This window comes from Grammomys surdaster, unplaced genomic scaffold (genome assembly GCF_004785775.1).
Source record: "Grammomys surdaster isolate TR1022 unplaced genomic scaffold, NIH_TR_1.0 225, whole genome shotgun sequence".
NCBI lineage: Eukaryota > Metazoa > Chordata > Mammalia > Rodentia > Muridae > Grammomys > Grammomys surdaster.
Genome location: NW_021604670.1, coordinates 191,179 through 216,476, shown reverse-complemented (window position 1 = coordinate 216,476; position 25,298 = coordinate 191,179). Strand labels below are relative to the sequence as shown.

Here is a 25,298-nt window from a genome sequence, read left to right as displayed (position 1 = left end):
CTTCATAGGGTTGTGAATGTTGCCATATCATCTTAGTACATCACCCATTCACTCATTAGCTGGACTATTAGCAACTCAGAAGTCAGCTCAGAGCTGAATCCTTAGTACCTGGGCTGTGCAATGTGTGTTAGTCAAATCATTGGTAAGATAAGACCTCAGATTTACTAAGGACCTGTTATATGCCAATGTGCTTGGACCATTAAGATGTGTTTAAGTCCATTAAGATTTGACATTTTCTCTGGTCTTCCCAGTATATGTATACTTTTCTTGTTATTTCAGTTTTACTAGTAAAGAAGGGTGAGACAGCTTGGCCAAACACCAACAGTTACATTTAATCACAAATCTAGCTAATTTGCTGCCAGATTTTGCCACAACTGGCCCTCAGTCTTGCAGAGCTTCATTTCTGAGTATTGTCTTCTCTTCTAGAGTCCTTTGAGAAACAATTACTGTCGTGTCAGTCATGGTAACATCCTTTCCAAGTAGCCTGAAGCAAATACAGTTGGCAGGTTTTGCAAACTGTGAGTTATGTATATATCTCAGTGTTGACTTTTAAATCTGTGATAGATACAGGCATGTCCACAGCATTTCACATGGTGCAATGTGATGACTTTTACAGACCAACTCTATAAAAGCAATGACTCCCTCTTAGCTCTTCTTGCACAGCCACTTAATTGGCTCCTCAACACTCCATCTTTCCTCTCCTATCCCTCATTCACACCACAGGTAAAGTCGTTCTTCCAGCACAGGTCCAACCATTGAATTTAAATTAAGTATAAACTCTTTAGGATGAATTTATTGCCTGGTTCTATATTCATGGTATTGATCTTCCTGGGAAATAACAGTGACTCAAACAGCTATTTCTGCCCAATATGAACCCTTCTCAAGTGTACATTCTAACACAAGGAGATAGATAATGCAAACAAATGAACACATTTCATTTTATATTATAGGGTTTTTTTTTTTTAGTTAGTAGAAGTTACGCTCATGAGTTCAGATAAGCAGCTTACAATTTTATTTCATTTTACTTTCATTATATTGGGGTGTGTGTGTGTGTGTGTGAGTTTGTGCCCAAACATATGTGTGCTCAGATGTGCACATGCACATGGGGATGGGTCATGTGTGCCAAAGTGCACATGTTGAAATCAAAGGGGAAATTCTGGAGGTTCTCTCCTTCCACCATGTGGGTTTCAAGGATTTAATTCAGGTTGTCAAACTTGTCAACCAGTGTCTTTACATGATGAGCTATCTCACCAGCCTAGAGTTTACAGTTTTAAATAAGGTGATCACAAAGAATGAGAAAGGAAAGGCAGTTAGTTATTTGGAGTCTGGGTGAAGAATATACAAGGCCAAGGGAGCCATATGTGCACTGAAAGTGTTGCTTGCTTAGCTTAGTATAGAAACAGCAAGAGGGGCACTTCAGTGGAGAAGTAGGAAGTTGTATCTTTGGCCACTGCAAGGATTTTCACTATTATCCAAAGTAAAGTAGAGATCCCATGGAGAAGAGCAGGCTGTGAAATGCTGTGACTGATTGTCAGGGTCATTCTGACCCTAGCCTGCTCTGTTTTACATTGATGATGGGGCAGGAGGATGGAGGCACTGGCCAGAGACAAGCTACTGCAGGCAGTCAGCTGAGATGATAGAGTTGGCAGCGAGCACTCATCAGATTTAGGCTATGTTCTCCCAGTAAACGCAGAAGAAGTGCTTGATGGATTAGATGTGAAACATACCTAAAAAATACAGGTCAAGGTTTAGAACGGTATTGCTGTCATTGGAGAAAATGGATTAGGTGTAGGGGTGGTGAGCAGAAGAGGTCAGGACTCACTGCCTGTCTGACTGCAGTAGCTGCCACCCTTTCAGAGCTGAAACTTTTTGTGTTTCTGTCATTAAGGAGATACTATCATTTGTAATTTTTAAAACCAAAAAAATTAGGATTAATGCATGACTTCTAATTTTTCCTTTTTCACTCTATCTAACCCATCAGTAAATCATGAGGGTTCTATCTCCCCTGTTGCCAACACCCTTTTGCCTCTGCTATGGTCTATGGAATATAGACCAGTTGTATAAAAAGCATGGTTTGCTATTCTGTCTATTCTGACAATCCAAATAGACTGAGCCAGAAAAGAAAGTCCCCTCAGCAATTAATACTCAAAACACTAAACGTACAGAACAGAAAAAATATTAAAAGTTGCAAGGGAAAAAGACTGATAAGGGCAGACCTATTAAAATACTGCCTGACTTGTCCTGGGTTTTACTTGGAGGGTTTAGATTCCTCATGTAATTGGAAAGGCTGGTGTGTTTTTTTCCCTTTCTTTTGATCTTCTGGTCTGGGATTATTTATTATTTGTATTTTCTTGAGTTTGCTTATTTGTTTTCACCTCTTTGGGTTGAAGTTTTTATTCTAGCTTCTTCTGTAGAACCAAATTGGTAGATAGATACGGTTTTATTTTATCATAAAATATCTAAATTTCTAAATATATTTCAATTAATAGTTTTGCTGAGTATACTAGTCTGCATTGGCATCTATAGTCTTTTATAGTTTGTTGAACATCTGTCCAGGCCCCTCTGTCTTTTAGAGTCTCCATGGAAATATCAAGTGTTATTCTAATAGGTCTGCCTTTACATGTTTCTTCATCTTTTCCCCTTGAAGCTTTAACATTCTTTCTTTGTTCTGTATGTTTACTGTTTTGATTATTACTTGCTGAAGGGACATTCTTTTCTTGTCCATTCTATTTGGTGTTTGGCAGGAATCTCCTGTTTTAGGTTAGAGAAATTTTCTTCTATGCTTTCCTTGAAAATATTTACTTGCCTTTGACCTGGCTTTCTTCTCCCTCTTCCTATTATTCTTAGTTTTGGTCTGTTCATCATGTTCCATATTTCCTGAGTGTTTTGTTCCAAGGGTTTGTTGTTGTTTTTTTTTTTTATTTAACATTTTCATTTCCAGTTTTACCTCAGAAAATGGAATTTCTTTTCCAATTCCATAAAAGTGGATACTTTTATGTCTTCGAACTATTTTCTTTAGTTTGTCCCACTGTCTGTCTTTGTTTCCATAGATTTCATTAGTGGACTTATTTATATCCTCTTTAAGGTCCTTGAACATATTCACAAAAGCTATTTTGAAGTTCCTGCCCCTTTAGCTATATTACATTTCTCAGGACCTACATATTAGGGTTGCCAGGCTTTAGTGGTGACATATTGTCTTGGTTGTCCACAATTCTGTTTTTATGCTGGTATCTAGGCATCTGAATTTGAGATGATTGGAATTCTAGTCATTGATGTCTATCTAGTTGGGTAGGTTTTCATTCCTTGGTTTCAGCTGTTCTGCTGGATCTCAAGAGAGTATTCTGGATATGGGTTACCTAGTAGCTACTGTTTTGGAGTCCCTGACAGAGATCACTACCTAGGGTCCAAGTAAGAAGTTCTTAGGTAGGGATCTGACAGGAAGGATAGGGGTGTTATATAGGTGGAGGGGGAGACTACTGAGTGAGAGGGTCCATGTGAAGAAGGAAAGCATGAATCTATCATGAGTATCTGTGGAGTCACCAGGAATTGGAGGAAGAGAGGGAAGACAGCCCACTACAAGTGTTCTGCTACAGGGCTGGAAAGAAGACTAGGGGAATTGGAAATGGAGGACAAAAAGATTGCCTACCTGATTTCCAGGTCATTGGGTCTCCAGGGACAGAGTGTCTTTGTGTATTGAGACCCGCCAGAGACAAAGGAATGGGATAAAGGAGGAAGACTAAGGAGAAGGTCTTTGTAGAACCCTAGGAATGGGGGCAGAGTGAAAGCAGAGGCCACAGCAGTGGTCTTTAACAAGCTGGGATAAGATTGGGAAATTGGAGTTGGAACATGGGAAGGAGAGCGAAGATGACCTGCCTGACTCCCTGGCCAGCACGGCCAGCACAACCAGCAGGTTTCCCAAGAGTGAGAGCCTACAATTTTGACTATATCTCTCTGTGGAGATAATTTTACTGAAAAAAGAAATTCCATCTATCTTGGTTGCACTGAACCCCTGTGTTTATTCACTCTGCCAGGCATGCTTACTTAACATGGGTAGAATCTGTGGAAACTATAAGCACTATAGACTGTACTTGAATTTTGACATAATGATTCCCTTTGTAAGAAAAATTACTTTTATTTATCTTTGTATTCTGCTTTTAAAATGACAAACAGCACAAAATAACCATATATCAGATGTTAGCTTCACAAATAAATGAACCAATTAACAACTAAAAATACATAAAGCTCCAGCTTGCTGGTGAAGGAACTACTTTTGAATTAAATCAGAATTTATCCACTTACAAATGAAAACTGCTCTATGTAGATCTAATATGAAATTTGTGAAAAAAAAAACAGAACATAGTTAGCATTATCTTTCAGTGATGTTTATACTTTCCCAAGGACTCTCATGTGGAATCCACAGTTCCTCTCAGCAGCATGTTTTCATTCATTCCCCTCTCTTTAGAATTGCATGAATGAATGAACTATTTATATCATTACCCCTCCCTTTCCCCCTCCACCCCCAAGTCTTCCCCTTCCTGCCTCCCAATGAAATTAGTGATTTATTCTTCTATAACTGTTATTGTTAAACACACACACACACACACTATTCAACTCAGTTCGCAATTAGTATTGCTTCAGTATACATGTGTTTAGGTCTGATCAAATATAATTGGAGAAAATTTATTTTCCCTCTGTCATCGTCTTCTGTCACCTGTGTTCATATTTTCATGAGAATTTTGGGTCGGGGTAAAGGCAAGGTTGTTTTTGTTTTTGTTTTCCTCTTCTGGATAAGAAGACAAGAGAAGTAAAAAGCTAAAGCAAATTTGAAAAAGAAAAATATTTCTTGCATGGTCATACATGTCTATAATCACAGTGCTTGAGAAGTGAAGGCAGGAAGATCATGAGATTAAGTCCAGCATGGACTGCATAATGAGACTCTTGTTCAAAAATATGAACAAAAACAAGGGCTTGGTAGGTAGCTCAGTGCAGGGAAAATGCTTTGGGTTCATTCTTCAATACCACAAAGTGTATTGGGAATGTAAAAACTTATGATATAGATTAATAATAAAAATTACAAGAGAACAGTTGTGAAAATGATAAACCACTCTTTGAGTCTAATGATGTCTTTACTTTTCGCACAAGAAATTGACATAGATATCCTCAGAAGTAATACTAAGAACTAGGTTTAGTAGGAATGAAATAAGACAATTTTATCTTGACTAAATGAACCCAGACCCAAAGATGCCAGGTTTCCATTTTCAGTGTGTTGTCCTTGCCTGTGAATTCTTTCTTAACAGTGCTGATGTTTCAAGGAATGCCTTTCCTTTGTGATTGCGCTTGTTGGGCCATTTGTCATGTTAGCAGGATAAATGTTTTCTAGAGAGAATAAGAGATGGGAATTGTTTTCATCAAGAGCAGGCTTTAAGACAGTGTGGAAGTCCAGTCTTAGAATTTCTTGCCTTTCATGGTTTCTCTCTGCCACATCTAATGTCAAAACTCAAATGCCTCGTGGGCCAGAAGGTAGTTATCAGTGATTAAACTTACTGCAGAGGCAAAGGAATGGTTCTGATTTCACAGGGACATTTCTTTGCTCCAACTATACTCTGAAATCCATTTCATATTCACCCATTGTAAAAAATGGGATTGGGAACAGGATGGAAAAAGAGAACACCTCTGGATAAAAGTTTCTGTATCACTTTTTCTCACAGATCCATGGGAAGAACTCACAGCCCCATAACATGCTTAGAAGAAACAACGTTCTATGATAGATATGTAGGATACGCCTTAACAGTTACCCAAAGTTGGACCTAGAGGAAATATATACTGCAAAACTGCACTTTTTAAAAACAAAAAGTCTCCGATGGCTTTGATATTTTAAAGAGTTTCCATAAAATTGCTCCTGATAGAACTCACTAACTTCCATTCAAATGTACAAGTTTATTAGACCGTACAGCATAGCAGTTACTAATAGAGCTTTAGATGTTAGAAACCACAGTTTGAGTCCAAGACAAGTTAGTTTTCTAATTTCCGTCTGTAAGCCCCAGTTTTCTCATCTACTTAAAGGAGATCCCCATCTTCCTCGGAGCTCTGTAAGCAGTCGATGAAATAATGCTTGTGTAATTCTTAGGTTAGTGTTGATGGAGGAAAATGAGTTATAGATGTTATGTGTTATGATGTTACTGTTATCATAGCAATCACACTTTTCTTCCTTGGAATGCTGTTTAAAACAAAGATGGTTATAAAGGAGAATATTGGGGTGCAGAGCTGCTTAGTGATTCTTTCAAAAACACAAAGATGGTGAGGAACCAGTACCTGACCTCTGTGTCTCCAAAAATATTGCTTCCATTGTTCACAGCTCTGGTTCTTAAGAAAAACACTCAGTCAATTTCCATGGGGCCAAAACAGTCTGTTCAAGACCAAATGAAAATAATTCCTTCCAAATGGTTGTTTTAGACTTTGGGAGACAGAAGTAAACATTCAGAAGTATACAGATCAGTGAGCAGGCAGAGAAAAGTGTGAGGAGCATTGATGTTCCCAGGCATATTACATGTTTTGTTTAGAGCCACCAGGGGGATTAGGAATTAAGTCCTAGACGTAGTAGTTCAGATAAGATCTGTACAATTCAGACATTCCTGCCCTAGCAGAGATTCCGGCTTTTCCCTGTAACAACTTTTTGGTTTGGGGTGAGGGTGGGGTCTCTTTGCACCTCATCTCTGCTTAGCTGGGACTTGGTCATCATCCTCTCACTTCTCTTCTGTCTCAAAGACTACATTTGGAAGGCACAGTTTGTTCTAGATGTAGCAGCCTGGATTAGGAGGGAGAAACGAAGTAACTCAGAGACAGTTAGTTCTTTCCACAAACAAGACCCTTTGCCCACTTAACAGATCCATCTTTTCTCAATCTGTTTTCTAGGGCAGTGTCTAACTACTATTACCAGCTTAGCATTAAAAGTCTCATCTGCTGCTACTCTTCCTTCTAAATTTTGTATAATTCCAAGGCTCCTGCACTAAAAATACTACATTTGGTAAAAGAATTGATATATTCCTATTCATGTATTTTTGTTGTTGTTTTGCACTTAGATTCTCTACAGACGAAGAGTTGAACAAAACATTGTGGGGTGTGTGTGTGTGTGTGTGTGTGTGTGTGTGTGTGTGTGTGTGTTGTGCTTGTGGTATATATGTGTATGTACCTTCAGGATAAAGACATTATAAATGACTCACCTCTTTTGTGTTATTTAGATAGACCATATGGTGCAGGGCCATCCTGCCTTTCCTGAACTACAAGCCAAGGCCACAGCCAGGTAACTTCTCCAACTTTCCTCCGTGGCTTTTCTCTGTGGATGTATGAGTGGCATTCATTTGCAAGTTGTATGATTTTCAGAGCTTATGAACAATGCAAATGTTTGGCAGTACTTAAGATAATCACCCAGATGGTTTTGAAAATACATTTGTTAAGTTTGTTCTAGAATGATCTAAGAAAAATCAGAGAAACTACTCCCACACACAGATTGCATGGATGAGCAACCCTGATGGAGATGACCGTGTCTAGAGTTTTGAAGTAATACATTCTTGGTTGTATACCCCAGCTTGACTCCTTTGTAGATGTGTGCACAGGCTACTCAATCTCCTACTTCATCTGTGAAAGTAAGAATAGTAAGTAGTAATGCAGTGGCTGCTGAGATATAGGAAGTAAAATGGAGTGCAGAGGAATACAGGAAAATCAATTTGTGCCAACTCAGTGTGCAAAAGAACTATAGGTAAATTAAGTTAGAAAATGAACAAGATTGGCTACTCATAGAGTGTGGATAGGAATCAGATGGTAAAAAATGGGATTGGGAACAGGATGGAAAGGAGAATACCTCTGGATAAATGTTTCTGTATCACGCTTTCTCAGAGAACCATGGGGAGCGCTCACAGCCCCATAGAAGAAGGAATGTTGGCTAGATAGACAGTTGATAGATGGGTGATCAGATATAACAGTGGAATATATATCTATATCTATATCTATATCTATATCTATATCTATATCTATATCTATATCTATATATATGTATATATATATATATATATACATATATATATATATATATATGATAGACAGTTGATAGATCCATGGTAGATAGATGATTGATAGATGAGAGATAGATAGATAGATAGATAGATAGATAGATAGATAGATAGATAGACAACGGGATGTGTATTTGTGATAGAATGGACAAAATGAAATATAAATAGTAAAACTGTTCCTTCTGTATCACTAAGGAATAGCCTACCTTTAATACTAAAATGCAATACATGTTGCACTAGAATAGTGTGCTTCCAGGGTATAGCAAAGGAGATGTGTTGCCAAGCCTTCCGCTAGGAGTCATGATAATGGCATGACTACTGAGAAGGCTTATACTGTGGACTCTCAGCAACTGGCACTTTCATTGGCTTCGTGAAGCAGTAGTATATTAATCTGCTCTAAACTCCCTGGTGGGTACACATGCCTCCTCTACACTCCCACATTATGAATGAAAGACACATACATAGCCTTATTTTTAATATGCCTTAACAGGCATATTAAGGCCACTCCCTAACTCCACATGGCTAACACACACTGCCCTCCAATATTCCTGAATTAATCTTACTTAATATTCTTACTTAATCTATATTTCATCTTTGCTGCCCTGGACCCTGCTAGGCTGCCCTCCTGGGGTCATTTCTCCGGCTGTTACATGATTGTTACTCTGTCTTCTGCAGCTCTCCTACCTGAACTTCCTGTTTCCCTGGCATGGCAGTACTGTCTTTCTCTCTCTCCTGAGTTTCTTGCTCAGGAATCCTAAAAGTCCCACCTCTGTCTCCCTTCTCAGCCATTGGCCACTGCCAGTAACTTTATTTCCCAATCAGAGTCAACTGGGGAGCAAGAACCCTCAGTGCAGATCTGCAGGTTCCTGTGTGATTTCAGAAGCTGAATTATCACAGATAGCATTGGAACCAATCCACAACAGCTTTGTCATAGTATAACCTGGAACAAGTATTCTAAGCTTCAAATCAGCAGTGAACTTTTGGGATTGTGTACCAGGTTGATGATATACATGTGCATGACTTTCTATAACTAGAGGTCATAAATTTCATCCCATTATTAAAGGATTTAAATAGTCAACTGCCCCCTTAGGTAAATGCACAAGGAACTTTACAGACTCACTTTCTCACCTTCTGTGCAGCATGTGGCATCAGGGATCCCTCGGGTCTCCCTTTGTCATGCTTGTTCCTAGCATTCCAACATGGGCTTTTTTTTTTTTTTTAATTCCAGCAGCATTAGTATTCATCAACGCTAGTTCTCTGGCAGTCTTTTACTACTTTGCCATCTATTTAAAAGAAATCCCAACTATGCTCTTAACTTCATCTCTTGCTGTATTTTCATGACTTTCATGCATATTTAGTGAATAAAATTAGTTCTTTTCTACCTTCCTATTGCTTTCATATTATCATATCAGATCCATTTGGTACAATATCCTCATATTTCAGGTTTTAGAACTCTCTTAAAATAAAATTGTCTTTCCACAAAGGAGGAAAATCCATAGGTCTCCTTGCTGTGACTTGGGACCTTTTGAAGACACTAAAACAGATCACCTCCCCTCATAGCTTAGCTTCAGCAAATCCTGTTTGAAATTCTAGGAACAAGTATACATAAACAAATATAAGATAAACAGATCCTCTTGATCTACCATAATCCTTTTAGTCCCCATCTCTGATTACAAATGTCTCGAGAGCTTATAAATTAAGTAAACAAATTGGATGTGCTCATACATGTACCTGGCAACCATCTTTCTTAATGTGGAGCCAGATCCCCAGGTGTCTCACCTCCTGGGCAGAGACTGCTTACCATTGACTGCAGCTTCAGCTCTTCTCTTTGTCTGGATTCCTATAGAGCTAAACTCAAATTGTATCAGACATCAAGTCCTGGTGGTAGCAGATCTTTCAGAACATATTGGCCTGATATCTCAAGGTTTATACCTTAGCCAAGGTTAGAACTATCAGTTATAACATATATTATGAATATTTATGATAGATGAGAGAAGAATAAAAAAATTTGCTTTATAGAAATTATATATATATATATATATATATGAATGTGTGCATTTGCATATTGTATAACAATGCATATATATGTATGTATATGTATATAGTCTGAAATTGATAAATTCTGGATGAAAAAAATGTGGTAACTTAGGAAATGTAAAGCAAAGGCTACTGGGACAATAAGAGATGCTGTCCTTGCAGTGGGACCTTAAAGGAAGGGACAGAAAAAAGCCATGATACTTGAGAGGGGCTCTTCCAAATGGGAAGACCAGCAAGTCTCAAAGTCTTGTGCAGCAGGAAGCTTGGTAGACAAAGGAAACACTGTGAAGGCCCCTGCTGCTGGATGCAAGTGGAAGGAAGGCTCTCAGCTTTTTCTGGAACTTTTGGTATTTCATTTAGGGCAACTCAGTTTTTTTATTATTATTATTACATTTATTCCTTAAGCCCATAATGCCACTGAAAATCAATTTCTTCAAGTTCACTGTTAATGCTGGTGCAACATGTCTAGATATAGTTAAAACTTTCTTGAGAATACTGAAATCCTTCCCATTGTCCTCATACAAAGCAGCACTGAAGAAGGCAGCAAGGGAGTCAGAGGCTGTGTTCAGTACAAGTAGCTATGGCAATATGAGCAAAAACAGGCTCCTAGGCTCAGAAAGGGCTTTGAGATTATAGCAAAGGTGACTCTAAAATGATGATTGGCATGGGTGAGGAAGATGAGAATATGGATTTGGACCATATCAGCACTAGACGATAACTGGAGGAATAAAAGTAAGACAGTGTTGTAAATGAATAAATAGAAGAAGAAGCTACCAACGGTAGGTTAGCAGAACTAATACATTTAAGAGACTAGCATAAAAGGAGATTGAGCTGGAGAAGGTTTAGAAAATTAAAAATAATAGAGTGTTCTGGGGACTTAAGGAAGAGAACAAATGAGGAAGATGGGGTGAAGTGATATAAAAAGTATGTCAGCAAAATAGGAAGAGCAGATGCCTGAGAAGAAGAACTGGAGACGAACAACATGGTTGCTTCTTCCCATAATTTTCTGGTGGTGGTGGTTGTGGTGGTGGTGGTGGTGGTGGTGGTGGTAGCGGCAGCAGCAGCAGCAATGGTGGTGGTGGCGCCAGTACTGGTGGTGGTATAGTTGTTGTTGTTGTTGTTGTTGTTATTTCCACAACATGTATTCTTATTTTTGGCTTCTGAATATGGTCATCATAAACAAAGTAAGAAGGTACCAAAGGCATGTCTCTGGAAGAGCTTTTTATATTTCAAAGACTAGCAGAAGAGATTGATCTGGAGAGAGGTTAGAAAAGTCGAAGTGATAGTGTACTGGCACTTTAAGACAGAAAGCACATGAGGAAGGGAGACCTGTGAACCTGAAGAATGAATTGATTTGGGGTGAGAGAGAGCAGTGATTGGGGACACTATCCGCATTTAAGATTATAAGTAATGCTACCTGAAATAAAATCTTGTAATGGCAGAGGAAATGAACTACTTGTTAATGACCTGTCGTTCCATAGGGCACAAGTTCTGCATGGAGTCTTCTTAACCTTGTAAAAGATAGAGACTACTGATTCCCATTGCAAAAGAGTGGCCTGGACTCAGTGAGTTTTAGTGTTCTTGATCACCAATGAATTTGCTTTCCGACTGTTGAGACTATATGTTCTGTGTCATCCCCAATGGGACTCCCTCTGAGACAGGATATATGAGCCTGGCATTCATGCTTGGAGGGAGAACAGTCCAATTGATTTGGATCATGGTTACTGTGCTTGGAAGAGAGCAGACTGTCTTTTGAGAAAGAATTGATAAAACATACAAAATGAAACAAAGTCAAAACCAAAAACAGCATCATGCAAGGTTAAAATTATGTGAATGATGATGTGCATTAGTTATTTTAATGTCTTCCAAGTGCACTTCATTTTGAATGATATACTCAGATAGCAATTATATCATGGTAAGATATAATTGAAAAAGCATGTAGGGGAAGGACTGAATTCAAAGAATAAACACACAGCTGCAAGGAGGTTAGGAGTCAGAGGGGTAAGCATATGCCCCATCCCCAAGGGATCTCATTTGTGTATGAGTGGCCATATATATGGAGGCTAAATGAATCTCACTGTTTGCAAAGACCCTCAGTAAATGGGACAATGACGAATCAATAGTAATTAGGCATATAGATTCTATTGACCCAGATGTCTGAAGCCAAACTCCCACTCTAAGATTCCTTTAAAGGCAAATGAGAAGATTTATGGGCATTCACTTCTTTAAAGAAAAAAATTATACTCTGGGAGCACTGATGCCCTTCCTAAGGAGGGGGGAGTGATTAGAAATAGTGCAGACTCTTGGCTTCTGATGAGAAAGGTTGTTCTTGAGGTTTCTGTTATAAATATGGTTCCTGTTCAGCCAGACCACGGAGAGTTGGGAGACAGAATGCCAGGATATGATCATATGTATATGTTCTAGCCTTCCCTTTTGTGGATGCCTCAGAAGGCCCTTTCCTAAAACTGAACTGAAATAACTGAAATAGAATATTCTATAGTGTGAATGGCAGGGGAATCCATATGATTCCCTATATTATTGCTTCTGTAAAGGATCTTAGTGATGCATCCTCCCTGGACCACAGTGAAAGCTTGGTGCATGCTCCAGGAGTGGCAGGAGCTACCCAAATCATGATTGAGCTTTTCCCCATTAGTATTGTATTCCCCCTGCTAGAACTAAAGGCATAGACTGTAGATGCCCATAAGGGTTCCACCAAAGAGCTCACTAGGTAGTGCTCCCTTGCCTTTGCTAATGTTACAAACAGACATCCATCAGTTTCTACACTCATGTGTGAAAACATCAAGTTGTCTTGTTTTTCTCCACATTTTGCACTGGAATTTCATGTAAATTTTTTACTTACTAAAAGAATTTCACTGGACATGGGTTTATAGTTCAGTGGTTAAGCATTTGGATGGCATTCTCAAACTCTGGGTTTGATCCCTGCAGAAACATCATGGTATCCATGAGGACACTCTTGGCATTGTAAAGTATAACTAGAAGTCACTTCTTCTTCTAAAGCATTTAAAAATGCAAATCACAAATATTGGCAGAAGTATTCTAGATGCTAATCACCTGTGGGCATTCCCCATGCTTTATCTCTATGATGTTTTCTGGTCCATCTTTGGGATCATTGGTTCAGAAATTTGGAAGGCACATTTTCCCAGTGCCTTTGTGTCTTTGTGTCATGCAGTAAGACTTATCGCAATGAAGTAAGTAGTGCCATACTACATTATGAACAGGAAATAGTTCAGAGAGGCTAACCATAGCCAAGATAGATAACAGTATCTGAAACTAGCACTGTCTTCCCTCCCAAGCTCATCATCTTTTCGCCTGAATAATGTCAATGACTAAGGGGTCATCACAATTGCATCATTTTACACCTCAATCAACTAAAACTTAAAACGGGAAAACCTACACAATAGCATTTTAAAATCATGGTTCCAAATCACGTGTCTGATTATTAGTCCTGACTATGTGCATGACACTCATTCATTGCATCCAGGAGCATATATTTATCTGTATTTGTCATTTCATCATTTTGTACAATTAGGAAGACAGATTTAAATAAATCCTTTGCATATGTACCATATTGTACTATAGTTTACAGAATGCTATATGTTTGCATACATGGTCTTTGATCTTCATAATAACCCTATGAGGTAAGTTGGACAAGGATTGTGGGATGTTTCTACAGATGAGAAGAGGACAGTTCCAGAGCTTTGAATAACTGTCTCATGCTCACACACTACCAGGAGTGAAGCCAGTGTCTGACCAGGTCTCCTGACTCAAGCCGTTCCACGGGGCATGCTGCCCTGGCATGAGAGTGTGCTGTGAGAGTGCAGGGGCTAATTCCATGCAGGAATAGCTACTTTACTGAAGCTTTTGAGAGCCATGTTTGCTTTCCTGGGTCTGATATGGAAGTGCAAATGGTTTCTTTCTACAGAATAATTTGCTTTTCAACCCTATCCCCTTTTAAAATCAAAATTCACTTCTCTTCCAGATGCCAGAGTATGTATGCATATTTGAACAGTCACCTGGATCTGATTAAGAAGGCTCAGCCTGTGGGTTTCCTCACTGTTGATTTACATGTTTGGCCAGATTTCCATGGCAACCGGTCTCCCTTAGCTGATCTGACTCTGAAGGGCATGGTAAGTAAAAGCCAGTCCATGCAGGAAAGTGAAGCCCAGCCAAGGGGTTACAAAGTTTAGAAGACACAAAGTGAGGAGACAGGAGAAGAGGGAACAGCTAAGGAAAGGTGGCCAAGAAGAGCTAGCTTGCTTTTCTCAGTTGCCTTGCTATGGTCAGGTTGCTGCTGCTCCCCAGAAAGATCTGTTAGCCATTGTTGTTGTTTCCATGCCAACTCAGAATGCCTTCAAAATAGTATTTCCTGTCCTCAACTACTGCTGCATCTTTCTGCCCTGGTGTGGCTGAAAGTCCTGCCTATGTCACTTTTACATTTACATTGATTTGTAGTCATGTTTTCCATCTCTGTCTCCAGTCCACCAGCTACCTCAGTGGTAAATGTTACCACCCATGGCCCACGTCCTGAAGCTAAGTATTGGCTTGCCTGTGAGCCATAACTGTTCTGAGCCCATAGCAAAATTTCAGATTTAACTTCAGCTAAAAATATAATTAATAGCTAATATTGGGGGATCAAGTCAGCTCTTTTTCATTTTTTATTTTTTATTAATAATTTTATTCATTTACATTTTAAATGAGATCCCCCTTCTAGGTTAACCCCTCCACAAACTTCCCCAACTCATCCCCCCTCCCCTTTGCCCCTTGAGGGTGTTCCTGCACCCATTCACCCACTCCCACTCCCGCCTCATCCCTCTAGCACCCCGCTATTATGGGGCATCAAGCCTTCCTTCCCTCCCATTGATGTCAGATAAGACCATCCTCTGTTACATATGTATGTGGAACCGTGAATCCTTCCATGTATCCTCTGTGCTCTTAAGAATCTTTAAGTCTACTTTCAGTATAGAGATCGTGAGCACTCATGGAGAATCCAGGAGGAACTTGATGGGCAAGCTCACACCTATGAGGTTATAGCACTTCCAACCCAGGTAGGATCCATAGCTGTGAGAAGGCTGGTTATTGAAAACATTGAGAGCCAGGCTTGGAGATGAATGAAGCATTTAAATCTAGAGAGGAAGAGACCTTTCAATTCTAAGGGACCAGATAAGAAGCCATAAATGCCAAGTCCAGGAAGAAGAGTATAAGGAAAGTCAAAATGGGAAGTGAGAATGTAGGCTGTGAGCAAATGCCACTAACATTCAGGAGGGATGTTAACCGTGATCAGGCCTACTGGCTTCGGGAATGTAAGGTTTGTGGTTAGGTTCATTAAGATTGTTTGAAATAGTTTTATGATGCCTCCATGAAGTTCAGAACCTCATTTTTATTACATAGTTGACCACATAATCAACTTCTCTTCATAAAACAAAATCCTGGAAAAACAAGGAAACTGAACAGTTCAAAAGTGTGTTTGTCTGGAACCCATGAAGCATGTCTATGAAATAAACAGTGAGCCAGGCCTCTGAATTAAAATGTGGAGGCATTGAAGAGCTATCAAAAGTAGACAGGGCTATACTTTCTGCTTTCTGATAATCAACACACACAAACTATTGGGTAAGAAGGAATACAACTTATACAAGTAAAAAAAAGATATGACAGTCTTAACAAGAGAGACAAATGGCTGAAGCCAAATACAGTTAAAGATACTCAAAGTGTGGTTTTATCAGTTCCTGAGATGGCCCCAAAACAGAGCCAGGCTGTGTGGTAAAATGATCATGGCTCTGAAGTGACAGACTGGTGACCTTTCCTAACTACCATTTGTCAGACCCAGCTTGGCCAGATGCAGGGTATTTCCAGGAGGCAATGGAGTACCACTGCCTTAGATGAGTAAGCATATGCACAGCACAGCGGTCTTCTAGGGTAACACAGGCCTGGTTATGTCTATAAATCCTGTTGGGTGGGCTTGCTTTGTACAGGAGTTTCACTGTCCTATAAACACATCTCTTGTTGTTTGATGTTTCTTAACAGCACTTTCCCTCTATTACTGCCCTTGGTTGGGCTTGGCGTATATCAGCTGTTATTATATTAGGTTGCATAACAACAGTACAGGGATAAAAGGGGACCCAGACAAGATGGAAGAAAGACAATTCTGACTAACAGCCCAACATGTTCTCTCTTCAGTTCAGTTTTGAATAGCATTAGGACTTGCCTGCCTTCTGAAATTATTCTGTAATTGTGTTCAATCCTTCTTCCTGAAAGTGCAGTATTTTCTAACTCATATAATAGATAGAGTTCACATTATTGCTGCATGCTTTACCCTTTTGCTAGTCCTAAATCTCAGGCATCATTCCCAATACATTTATTGTCTGCACTCATTGCAATGAAATAAAACACCAAAACCTTAAGGACTTGAGTTGAAATGCACAGCATTTATTATTTTTAAAAAAGCTAGGTGTGACCATAAGCAAGGAGGCTGCAAACACAGAACTGTAGGGTAGAGAGGCAGAAAGATCACTGGATCCTACTCTCTAATAACATAGCCTCAGGCTCAGGGAGAATCTGCCTCAAAGAATAGACAGGGAGTAACAGAGCAAGACACTTGAAGTTGATGTCTTTCTTTGGCATTTGCATGCACCTGCAAACACTGGTGCACGTATACCATGCACTTTCTCACACAGATTTAATAAATTAATGAGCACTGCTGCCAATACAAAAGTGCAATTATTCCTGTTTTTGTAGAGCAGCTTTAAAGGGCGAGGAGAAGCACTTAGTAACATGCGAATAGCAACTGGTATTGTCAAGACAACACTGTTAGAATCAGAACCACAGGGAGTTTGTTCTTTGGGCTCCAGAATTTTTTCTCTGGGCATGTATTAAGTACTGAGTATGTACTCAATGGTAATTTATGGGTACATGGAGATAATAAAGAGGCCTTTTATCACTGTAGGAAAAAAATTGCAGATGAACAATTTACTAGTAGCAAATTATCATGTGGTTTCTGGTTCTGACTATATAGATAAGTATTTAATACTACTACTAATGTCCAAATAAATTAAAATGTGCTGTGATTTGAGTGTACTTAGCAATATGTTTGTTGTAATCAGTAGCAGGTGTAAGAGTAACCAGACAGAATCCCTAGGCTCTGAGCATTGCTGATGCTGAGCGAGGCAGGATGAACAGGCCAGATGGGGCCAAGGAATCTACCTATCAGTATTTCTTTCCTTCATATGAAGAGCTGTAGTGGTTTTGTGGATTTTTAGGAAGGGTTAGTCTCACCTGTGTGCCAGGCAGTATGATCTATCTCAGCCCTACAAAGATATGCAAAGAAAAGTCTTTGTACTCCACTAAGCTGGGCCTGTGTGAAAATAGGAAGAGGAAAATCCACATATGCAATTACTGAGGCTGAGGGCACATTCTGGAAAATTCATACTTACAGGGATCCCACAGGAAAAATGTAGCATACTAGAAACAGTTTAAAGACTGCAGCTAATGCACTTTGAAGATAGTCGCTAATGTTGATGAGGCCTTTGCTGCATGCTCAAAGAAATGACACTCTGAGCATGCAGCAAAGGTCTCACCAACATTGGCCACTATCTTGGTGTACACAATATTATTTTGTTTTCATTTCTTCTGTTTTGTTTTTTGTTTTTGTTTTTGCTTTTGCTTTTGCTTTTGGATATTAATGAAATAGAGCCAACACTTAGAGGAAAGCTGAGGAAAGGGGCTGCTGAAATGGCTTCCTGAGTAAAGCTTCCTGAAGTCAAACCTGACAACCTGAATTCAATCCTCAGGATTCACACAATGGAAAGAGAAAATTGAGTCCTTAACTTTGTCTTTGCCCTCCATACCCATGCTAAATGTGTGTGTGTGTGTGTGTGTGTGTGTGTTGCTTATTTGTACATACATATATATCTTATTCTCAAATATAGTATGTGTGTGTGGTGCTTATTTTTACATTCATATATATCTTATTCTCTAATATAATGTGTGTGTGTGTGTGTGTGTGTGTGTGTGTGTACTCTGCTAAACTCAGATGTTATGTATAAATAGAGGCAAATCCACATACATAGTTAATGAGGCTGAGAGTTCATTTTGGGAAATTTATACATATTCATCAAAAATATTGCATATATTTATATTCAAGAATAAATTAGGATGAATGGACAGCTAATGAAAGAAAAGGGAAATGACCATGACCGAAAGACAACTTAAACAGCAGTAATGGAACTAAAACTCGCATCAAAAGCAATAAAAGCTGAAAGAAAATCAGAACTGCCATAGACTCTGTGTGTGTGTGTGTGTGTGTTTTAAACTTACTGAATTAGAAAGACACACTGTGAGAGGTCTATTTATTTGTAGGTCTGTCATCTGCACCAAGGGAGACCTTAAGGTCAAACAGTTATTCCAGTCTTTCTTTGGCAAGTGCGGAGGAGCAATGAGCTTCTCAAGGTCAGAGAGTCCAGAAGGACTAACGTTTTAATGGAAGTGTTGGTCCTGTTGTTTAGTTGTTCTTGATTCATGGCCCCCATAAGATGACTTATGCATAGTGCTAGACTTTGCAGACTCACTGAGAACTACAAAAAGGGAGCCCACATTGGTGCATTAGGTTATACTATCCTCAGCCTAGTCCTCGATATGCTGCCCTAGTCACCAGCCTGTCAGCCATCCCCCATTTCCACTCTAACCATAGTCTTTGAGTTAAGGTCTGAGCCTGCCTTTCCTTTATGGTAGTCGAGCCTTCCTTCTCAGCCTTGCTGTTCAAGTTACAGAAATACTTGCCATTCTTGGTTGTATATTTCTCTTCTACTTCAGTGCCCACATTCTTAAGAGCAGGACAGGACCCAGACATCCTATCGTGCTCAGGAACATAATTTTCTTTGCCTTCTGGCAACACTTATCTCTCTGCCATGGGGGCAGCTGTTTCCTCTTCCCTTTGATGACATGTAGAGCTGAAAAGGAGATGCTGGAGGCTGGGGGTGGGGTGGAAGTATATCTGGACTATGTAGATACTTATCCTTTTCTCTTTTGTACTTGGAAAGTAAAATGGAGAATAGTTAGAGCTGTCTTTCTCCTTATCTAAAAGAAACAGAAACTTGGTTAATCATAATCTGTGTGAGAACATTAGTAATTCTATAGTTTCTGGTTGCTTGTAACCAAGCATGGTGGTCGGTACCTATAAACCCAGAGCTAGGAAGGTAGAGTCAGGAGAATCAGGAATACAAAGACTTCCTCAGTTTTTATTGAATCCACAGCCAGCTCCAAAGAAGAGAGGGAGAAGGGAGGAGGAAGAAAAGAAAAACAGTGCTTGCTTTTTAAAGGTAAAGAAATGGGGTGGGCACATGCATGCCAGGAGAGCTGTAGCTAAACATCATAAAGAACGGTTTCATGTTTTGGGGAGAGGGTTGGTTTTGCTATTTCTTTGTGCAATTGTTTTTATTCTCAGTGGAAGTTTGAGTGTCTTCATTTCTTTGAAGATATACAAAATGTATATTTTGAAATTGCACTACTGGTATTTGCATGTTAACTTGAAAGTACATTAGCATGTTAAACTGATAGATTCATTGTATGAGGTCAGTCGATTAAAGTAAAGCTGGAGTGGCCCAGGCATCTTTCCAAGGTCATTGTCAAATGAGAAATGCTTGCCCAACAGCAGGCACACTGTGGGTTTGCAACTGGGGACTCTGAATCTATATTATCTGCTTAATGGCCCTTATGGGGATTCCATATGTGACTATTGAATCTTCAACATCCAGCTGTATATCTTCAAATTAGTCCAAGAACTGACCGTAACTAACAGGTGAACAGCCAGAAGACCAGCTGGAGAATTTGCTAATGCTTCAGTGTGTCACAAGATATGCAACTCTATGCACTTCGTGTGGATATAGACATGGATATTCTCTACCCTTAGGTCTCTGACCTACAGTTTTCTCATCAACAACAGAAAGTGTTAATCTAGACCCTGCACAATGGCTAGTGCAATAGTTATTCTGAAAGATTTTTCCTCCCTGTATATGACTAAGATTTAGTCTCAAATTGATATAACCTCTGGTTAGATGGTGGTAGTTTAAGGTATTTGCTTAAATTATTTTCCTGAAATACTAATGCAGAGAAAAAAATGGACTCAGAGATATAACAAGCATGCATACACAGCAGACATACAGTGGTCACATTGGTTGTACTGTATTTCCTGTTTCAGATTGGACTATTACACAACTCTGAGCAGGATATTATATTCTAGTTCTCTAATGAACTACATAGTGCCATCAACCATTCCATGCTCAGACTGTGGGAAGTTGAGTGCTGGTCCAAGTGCTATTCAGAGTCAGGAAAGAAGTCTTACAAGGGCTTAGTTAGACCCTGGATGCTTATGAGAAGCCCAGAGCTCAGCCAGAGATGGCACAGTAAAGATGTAGATGTGTATGTTGTCAGGGACTCAGCTGAGAATTTGCAAGAACTCAAGAAAAGCCAGTGTCTCGTGCATTATTGGGATAAGGAAATAGATGAATGGAAGCTTCCGAGCTAATCAAAGCATGGTGTAAGTAACCCATGTTAAGGAAAAGCCTTAAACCTACCGTAGCATGCTAATTTTTAGTGGTTTTTTTTAATAGTTTTACTCAGATACTTATATTATTTTTATTTACAAAGAAAATCAAATCCTGTGACAAATATTACTCCTCACTATTACTTAACTGGCTTTCCGATAATCTGTTACTAACTGAAGTGATTAATTTATAGTAATTTTCAATAGGGCTCATTTCTTAGGGGCCTGATGTTCCAGACCCCATAGTTAGTGTCATGCTTGTAGCCTTACCTGTCTTTACAACATCTCTTCGGGATAATATTGATAATTTAAACAAATAGAGAAACTGAGGATCAAGCAATGTAAGCAGTTTACACTGGAGAAAATAGCATTCAGATTAGAACCCATTCAGTTCACACCTCCCCCCCCACACACAATTTATTTGTTAACTTTATATGCATTGGTATTTTACCTGCATGTATGACTACATGAGGGTGTAGATTCTCTAGAACTGGAGTTACAGACAGTTGCGAGCAGCCATGTAGGTGCTAGGAATTGAGTCCAGGTCCTTTTGAAGAATAGACAGTGGTCTTAACTGCTGAGCCATCTCTCCAGTGTCCAGAAATATTCTTTAACATTAACAAAATGTCAGTAACATAAAACTGAAATATTAAGGCTTTGAGTAGTTTTGTACTCTTTTCATTCTGTTTTCAATTTGTGTACTGTTTCTTTCTATTTTAATGATGTTTTTCAAAATTCTATCACAGAATCATTTTACGCAGTGGTTCTCAACCTTCCTAATGCTGTGACCCTTTAACACATCTCTTCTTGTTGTGATGACCCCCAATCATAAAATTATTTTGTTGCTACTTCATAACTATACTTTTGCTACTGCTATGAATGGTAATGTAAATATCTGTAGTTTTCGATGGTCTTTGATAACCCTTATTAAAGGATCATCTGACACCCCAAAGGGGTCACAACCCATAAGTTCAGAAACACTGCATATAATTCTTTCTGTTAGCATCTTGTCTAAACTCCACCCCAGTTTCCTGGCAACAGCCAGGTATGCCTGACTCACTATAAAAGGGATTGCTTGCCCCCTCCCCCCCTCTCTCTTGCTCTTGCCTTCCTGTTCTCTCTCCTTCCCCTCGCCCCTTCCCCACTCTTTCTCCATGTGTTCATGGCTGACTTCCTCCCCTCCTCCTCCTCCTCCTCCTCCTCCTCCTCCTCCTCCTCCTCTTCCTCCTCTTTCTCCTACTCTTCTTTCTTCTCCTCCTTCCTCCCTTTCTCTCTCTCTCTCTCTCTCTCTCTCTCTCTCTCTCTCTCTCTCTCTCTCTCTCTCTCTCTTTCTATTACCCTCTTAACTCCACTCCCCATTCCCTGAATAAACTCTCTATTCTATGCTATACCTTCCTGTGGCTGGTCCCTCCAAGGGAAGGGATGCCTCAGCATGGGCCCACAGAGGCAGCCCCTTCCCCACATGTCCACCAAAACATATCCCCTTCTCTTTCTCTTTTTATGAACACATCACATTCTTTTTCCTACATATACTTAACACCAAATAAAGCCAGAGGTAGACTAAGAGTCAACCTCTCCAGGCAGTGTACCTGACAGATGCCTGAGGGGCTATCATGTAGAATCATCTGCAGTGGTCCAGGAGAAACATTGTGAAGAACTAAGGCCTGAGAACCAAAAATGGGATCCAGGTTGACATGAGACTGGAGACAGGGATAGAAAACTTGTACAGAAACACTTTGGGAGCTGGTGCGAAATTACTCAAAGCCTTACACATCAAAATGGCTTCTGCTGAGCCTCCAAAGGTGTGGAGTGCCAGTGTGTCACATCAGTTAGGCACTGGTAGAAGAAGGTCACTGGTAGAGTGCCAGCCCATCATTTCCTAATATGTGTGTTCACTGCACCATGAATTTTAGTGTATACTTATCATCTCACAGTTCTGTACCTCAGATGTTCAAGCTGCCCCTCCCCCACAGTTTCCCTGCTCTAGTGTTCACATGGCCAAAAGCTGAGACTCCTATTGGAAGGCTCTGGGAAAAATATACTTTCCATCCCATCAAAATTCCAACAAAGGTAGGACTAATATCCTGGTTTCCTTGTGGGCAGCCAGGATTCCTGCTCAGCTTCTAGATGCTGTCCTGCATTTTTAGGCTCATTACCTTCTGCCTATCTCTCCAAAGCCAGTAAGACTGTCTCATATTTCGAGCTTTCCTCCTTTGCATTTCTGTCTGCTGCCCTCTGCCCTCTGCCTTCCTCTTTTTGGTCTCTTTGTGGGCTCCTCTGCCTTTCTCTTCTGCTTTTCAGTGCCCATGTGATAAATCAAGATAATCACTCCCATTTAAAGTCAGCTGGCTAGTGACAGATTGTTTCTGCCAGTTCCTTTACAGTGTTTCCACAATCAGAAGACAGAAATCTTTCTAATTCTTTCTCCCATGCCATGGTGGTACATTTGTCTTCATTCTCTAAGTCTTGGTGGGTTTTAAGCAGAGTAAAGTGTCTGCCTATCTGGACTTCCACAGTTACTAATCCGCCCAGGCTTCTGCCTGTCTCCACTTTTTAGTCCCTCTCTTCCCCCAGAAGTCCTCTACTGAATTTTCTTTGATCTCCCTTACCAACTACCTTTCTTACTGACTTGAGGAAGCAATGTTTGGAACCCCCATTGTTTTCTTAAAGGCCTCTAGTTAATTCCCTTGAGTGGGGTTACCCCTCATCAACCTCCAGGGACCTAGAATATCTCTGCCTTGTCTTAGAGAAACATTTCCTATAGAACCTCTGTAACTAACATAGGGAATAATTTTTATTCCTTTAGCAACTTGGAAGGAAAGTATAACTAAATTGCTATTATTACTAAATTGCTAGTCCTTATCTGAAACAGACTTTGAAAATTTGAATTTTAGACTATTTGAGTATATCTAATGTGATATTTTGAAGAGAGTACCCAAGTTCAAAGTTGAACTTCATCTAGGTTTAATGAATACTTTATATATGTAGCCTGAAGGTAATTTCATACAGTATTCATAATAATTTTTCATCAAACAGGTTTGTGGTGGGAAGTCCCTCTTACAGAAGAGCCAAAAGAAGTAAAGTGTGCATAGCGTCACAAATCTCCCACAGGCTTTACATTTGACTGTCTCACCTCAACATTCAAAGTAGGCACGTGCATATTTATAAGTACACTCTCTCTGATTATGCTTCCTTTCAGCTTCCTCTTATCAACGGAATCAGTCAGCCTTCAGCTGAACCATATAGCTCATTTGGCCTGTCCCAGTTTTTGAAGCCAGTACAAATGTGTATATACACACACACACACTCAGAGAGAGAGAGAGAGAGAGAGAGAGAGAGAGAGAGAGAGAGAGAGAGAGAGAGAGAGAGAGAGAGAGAGAGAGAAAGGCATCTCTGGCACTCCTAGGTATACACCTTTCACAACAATGCGTTCTAAGTCTCCCTCATCCTCTTGAGTGGTCCACATGGCAGACATTCCATACATAGTGCCATCTTGGACTGCTTTTGCCAGGGCAGAACTGCTAGAATGAAATGTACTTACTGGAAAGTTGCCCCTCTGTTGTCTGCACATACATATGAGGTGAGATGTCAAGGTTGTCAGGCCTCCAATCACAGTATCTCTTTGCTTCAGGGAGATATGTCTCTCACTGAGTCTCACTGAAAGCTCCAGCCCTGGTGTTAGTATGAAGGAATGCAGGAGACTTCTGTGATGCTGTGCTTACTGCTTCTCTTTGATGTGCCATATTGCATGCAATAAACCTAGGATTCCTTCCCAAGAAGGATGATGTCTCTTTGAATGACCACCTTGTTTTCCCTTTCAGAAAAGCTATTTGCATCTTGTGCCCTCCTTTTGCTGCAGCTACTGTCAAGCTCAAGAGTTAAAGTTTAAACCATTGAGTACCTTAGTTGTAGTTTCTAGAGGTTCTCCTCTAGAAAATGTCCCTTTGTTCTGGAAGGACTAGAAATTTATAGAAAAGGTCACGGGATCATTTTGCTCAAACACTAATGGCTTTGAAAGTTATTATGGGTATTTACTAATTATTAAAAAATGAAATATAACCATGTCATATTCTTGTATGTCTTCATGTTTTTTAATAATTGAGAAAGATATCAGAACAAGCTATATTATCCACATTGTAACATAAAAATTAAGTTCTCTAATGACTATAGATAAGGAAATGCTCCTGATATACAGAATGGACCCCACACCCTACCTGCCATCACACACGATCCGGATTTGGTCTTGTACCCACCTGCGGTTCATCCTTGCAGAGGATCATGACTTGATCCACTTCCAGTTGCTGTCTGGAAGAAAGGAACTTTCTCACCTAGCTCCAGAAGGGAGCCCTAAGGTGCAGCGCAGTCAGCTGCCCTGTTAGATGAAGAGCAAAGGGTGAGCAAATATCTATGTATCTATCACACTGTCACAACCCAGGCCTCTGCATACTGTGCTATAGGTGGCTCACCCTGTGTATTCACTGGAGGCGGCCTGTGACAAGGCTGTATCTATTTTTCCTGCCACATGGGGTGGCTCATCTTTATTTACACAAGGACTTTTGTGAGTTTCTAGAAGCTGTTTGTACCCCAGTCTCATAAGAAGCACTCCTAGGATCGGGAAGGGCAAGAGTGGGAACTTAGGA

General features: G+C 39.9%; 1 protein-coding gene across 4 annotated transcripts in view; it reads left to right on the top strand.

Moving 5' to 3' along the window:
* Positions 1–25,298, top strand: part of Fggy (FGGY carbohydrate kinase domain containing) — a 363,520-nt gene that overhangs the window by 245,469 nt on the left and 92,753 nt on the right. For all 4 annotated transcript variants that reach the window (XR_003712158.1, XM_028773313.1, XM_028773314.1 and 1 more), the window contains 2 exons: positions 7,239–7,300; positions 14,104–14,251. Coding sequence is in view for 3 of the 4 variants with exons in the window: in XM_028773313.1 (XP_028629146.1) it covers positions 7,239–7,300; positions 14,104–14,251 (210 nt within the window). In the remaining variant the exon portion in view is untranslated. The remainder of the gene's footprint in view (positions 1–7,238; positions 7,301–14,103; positions 14,252–25,298) is intronic.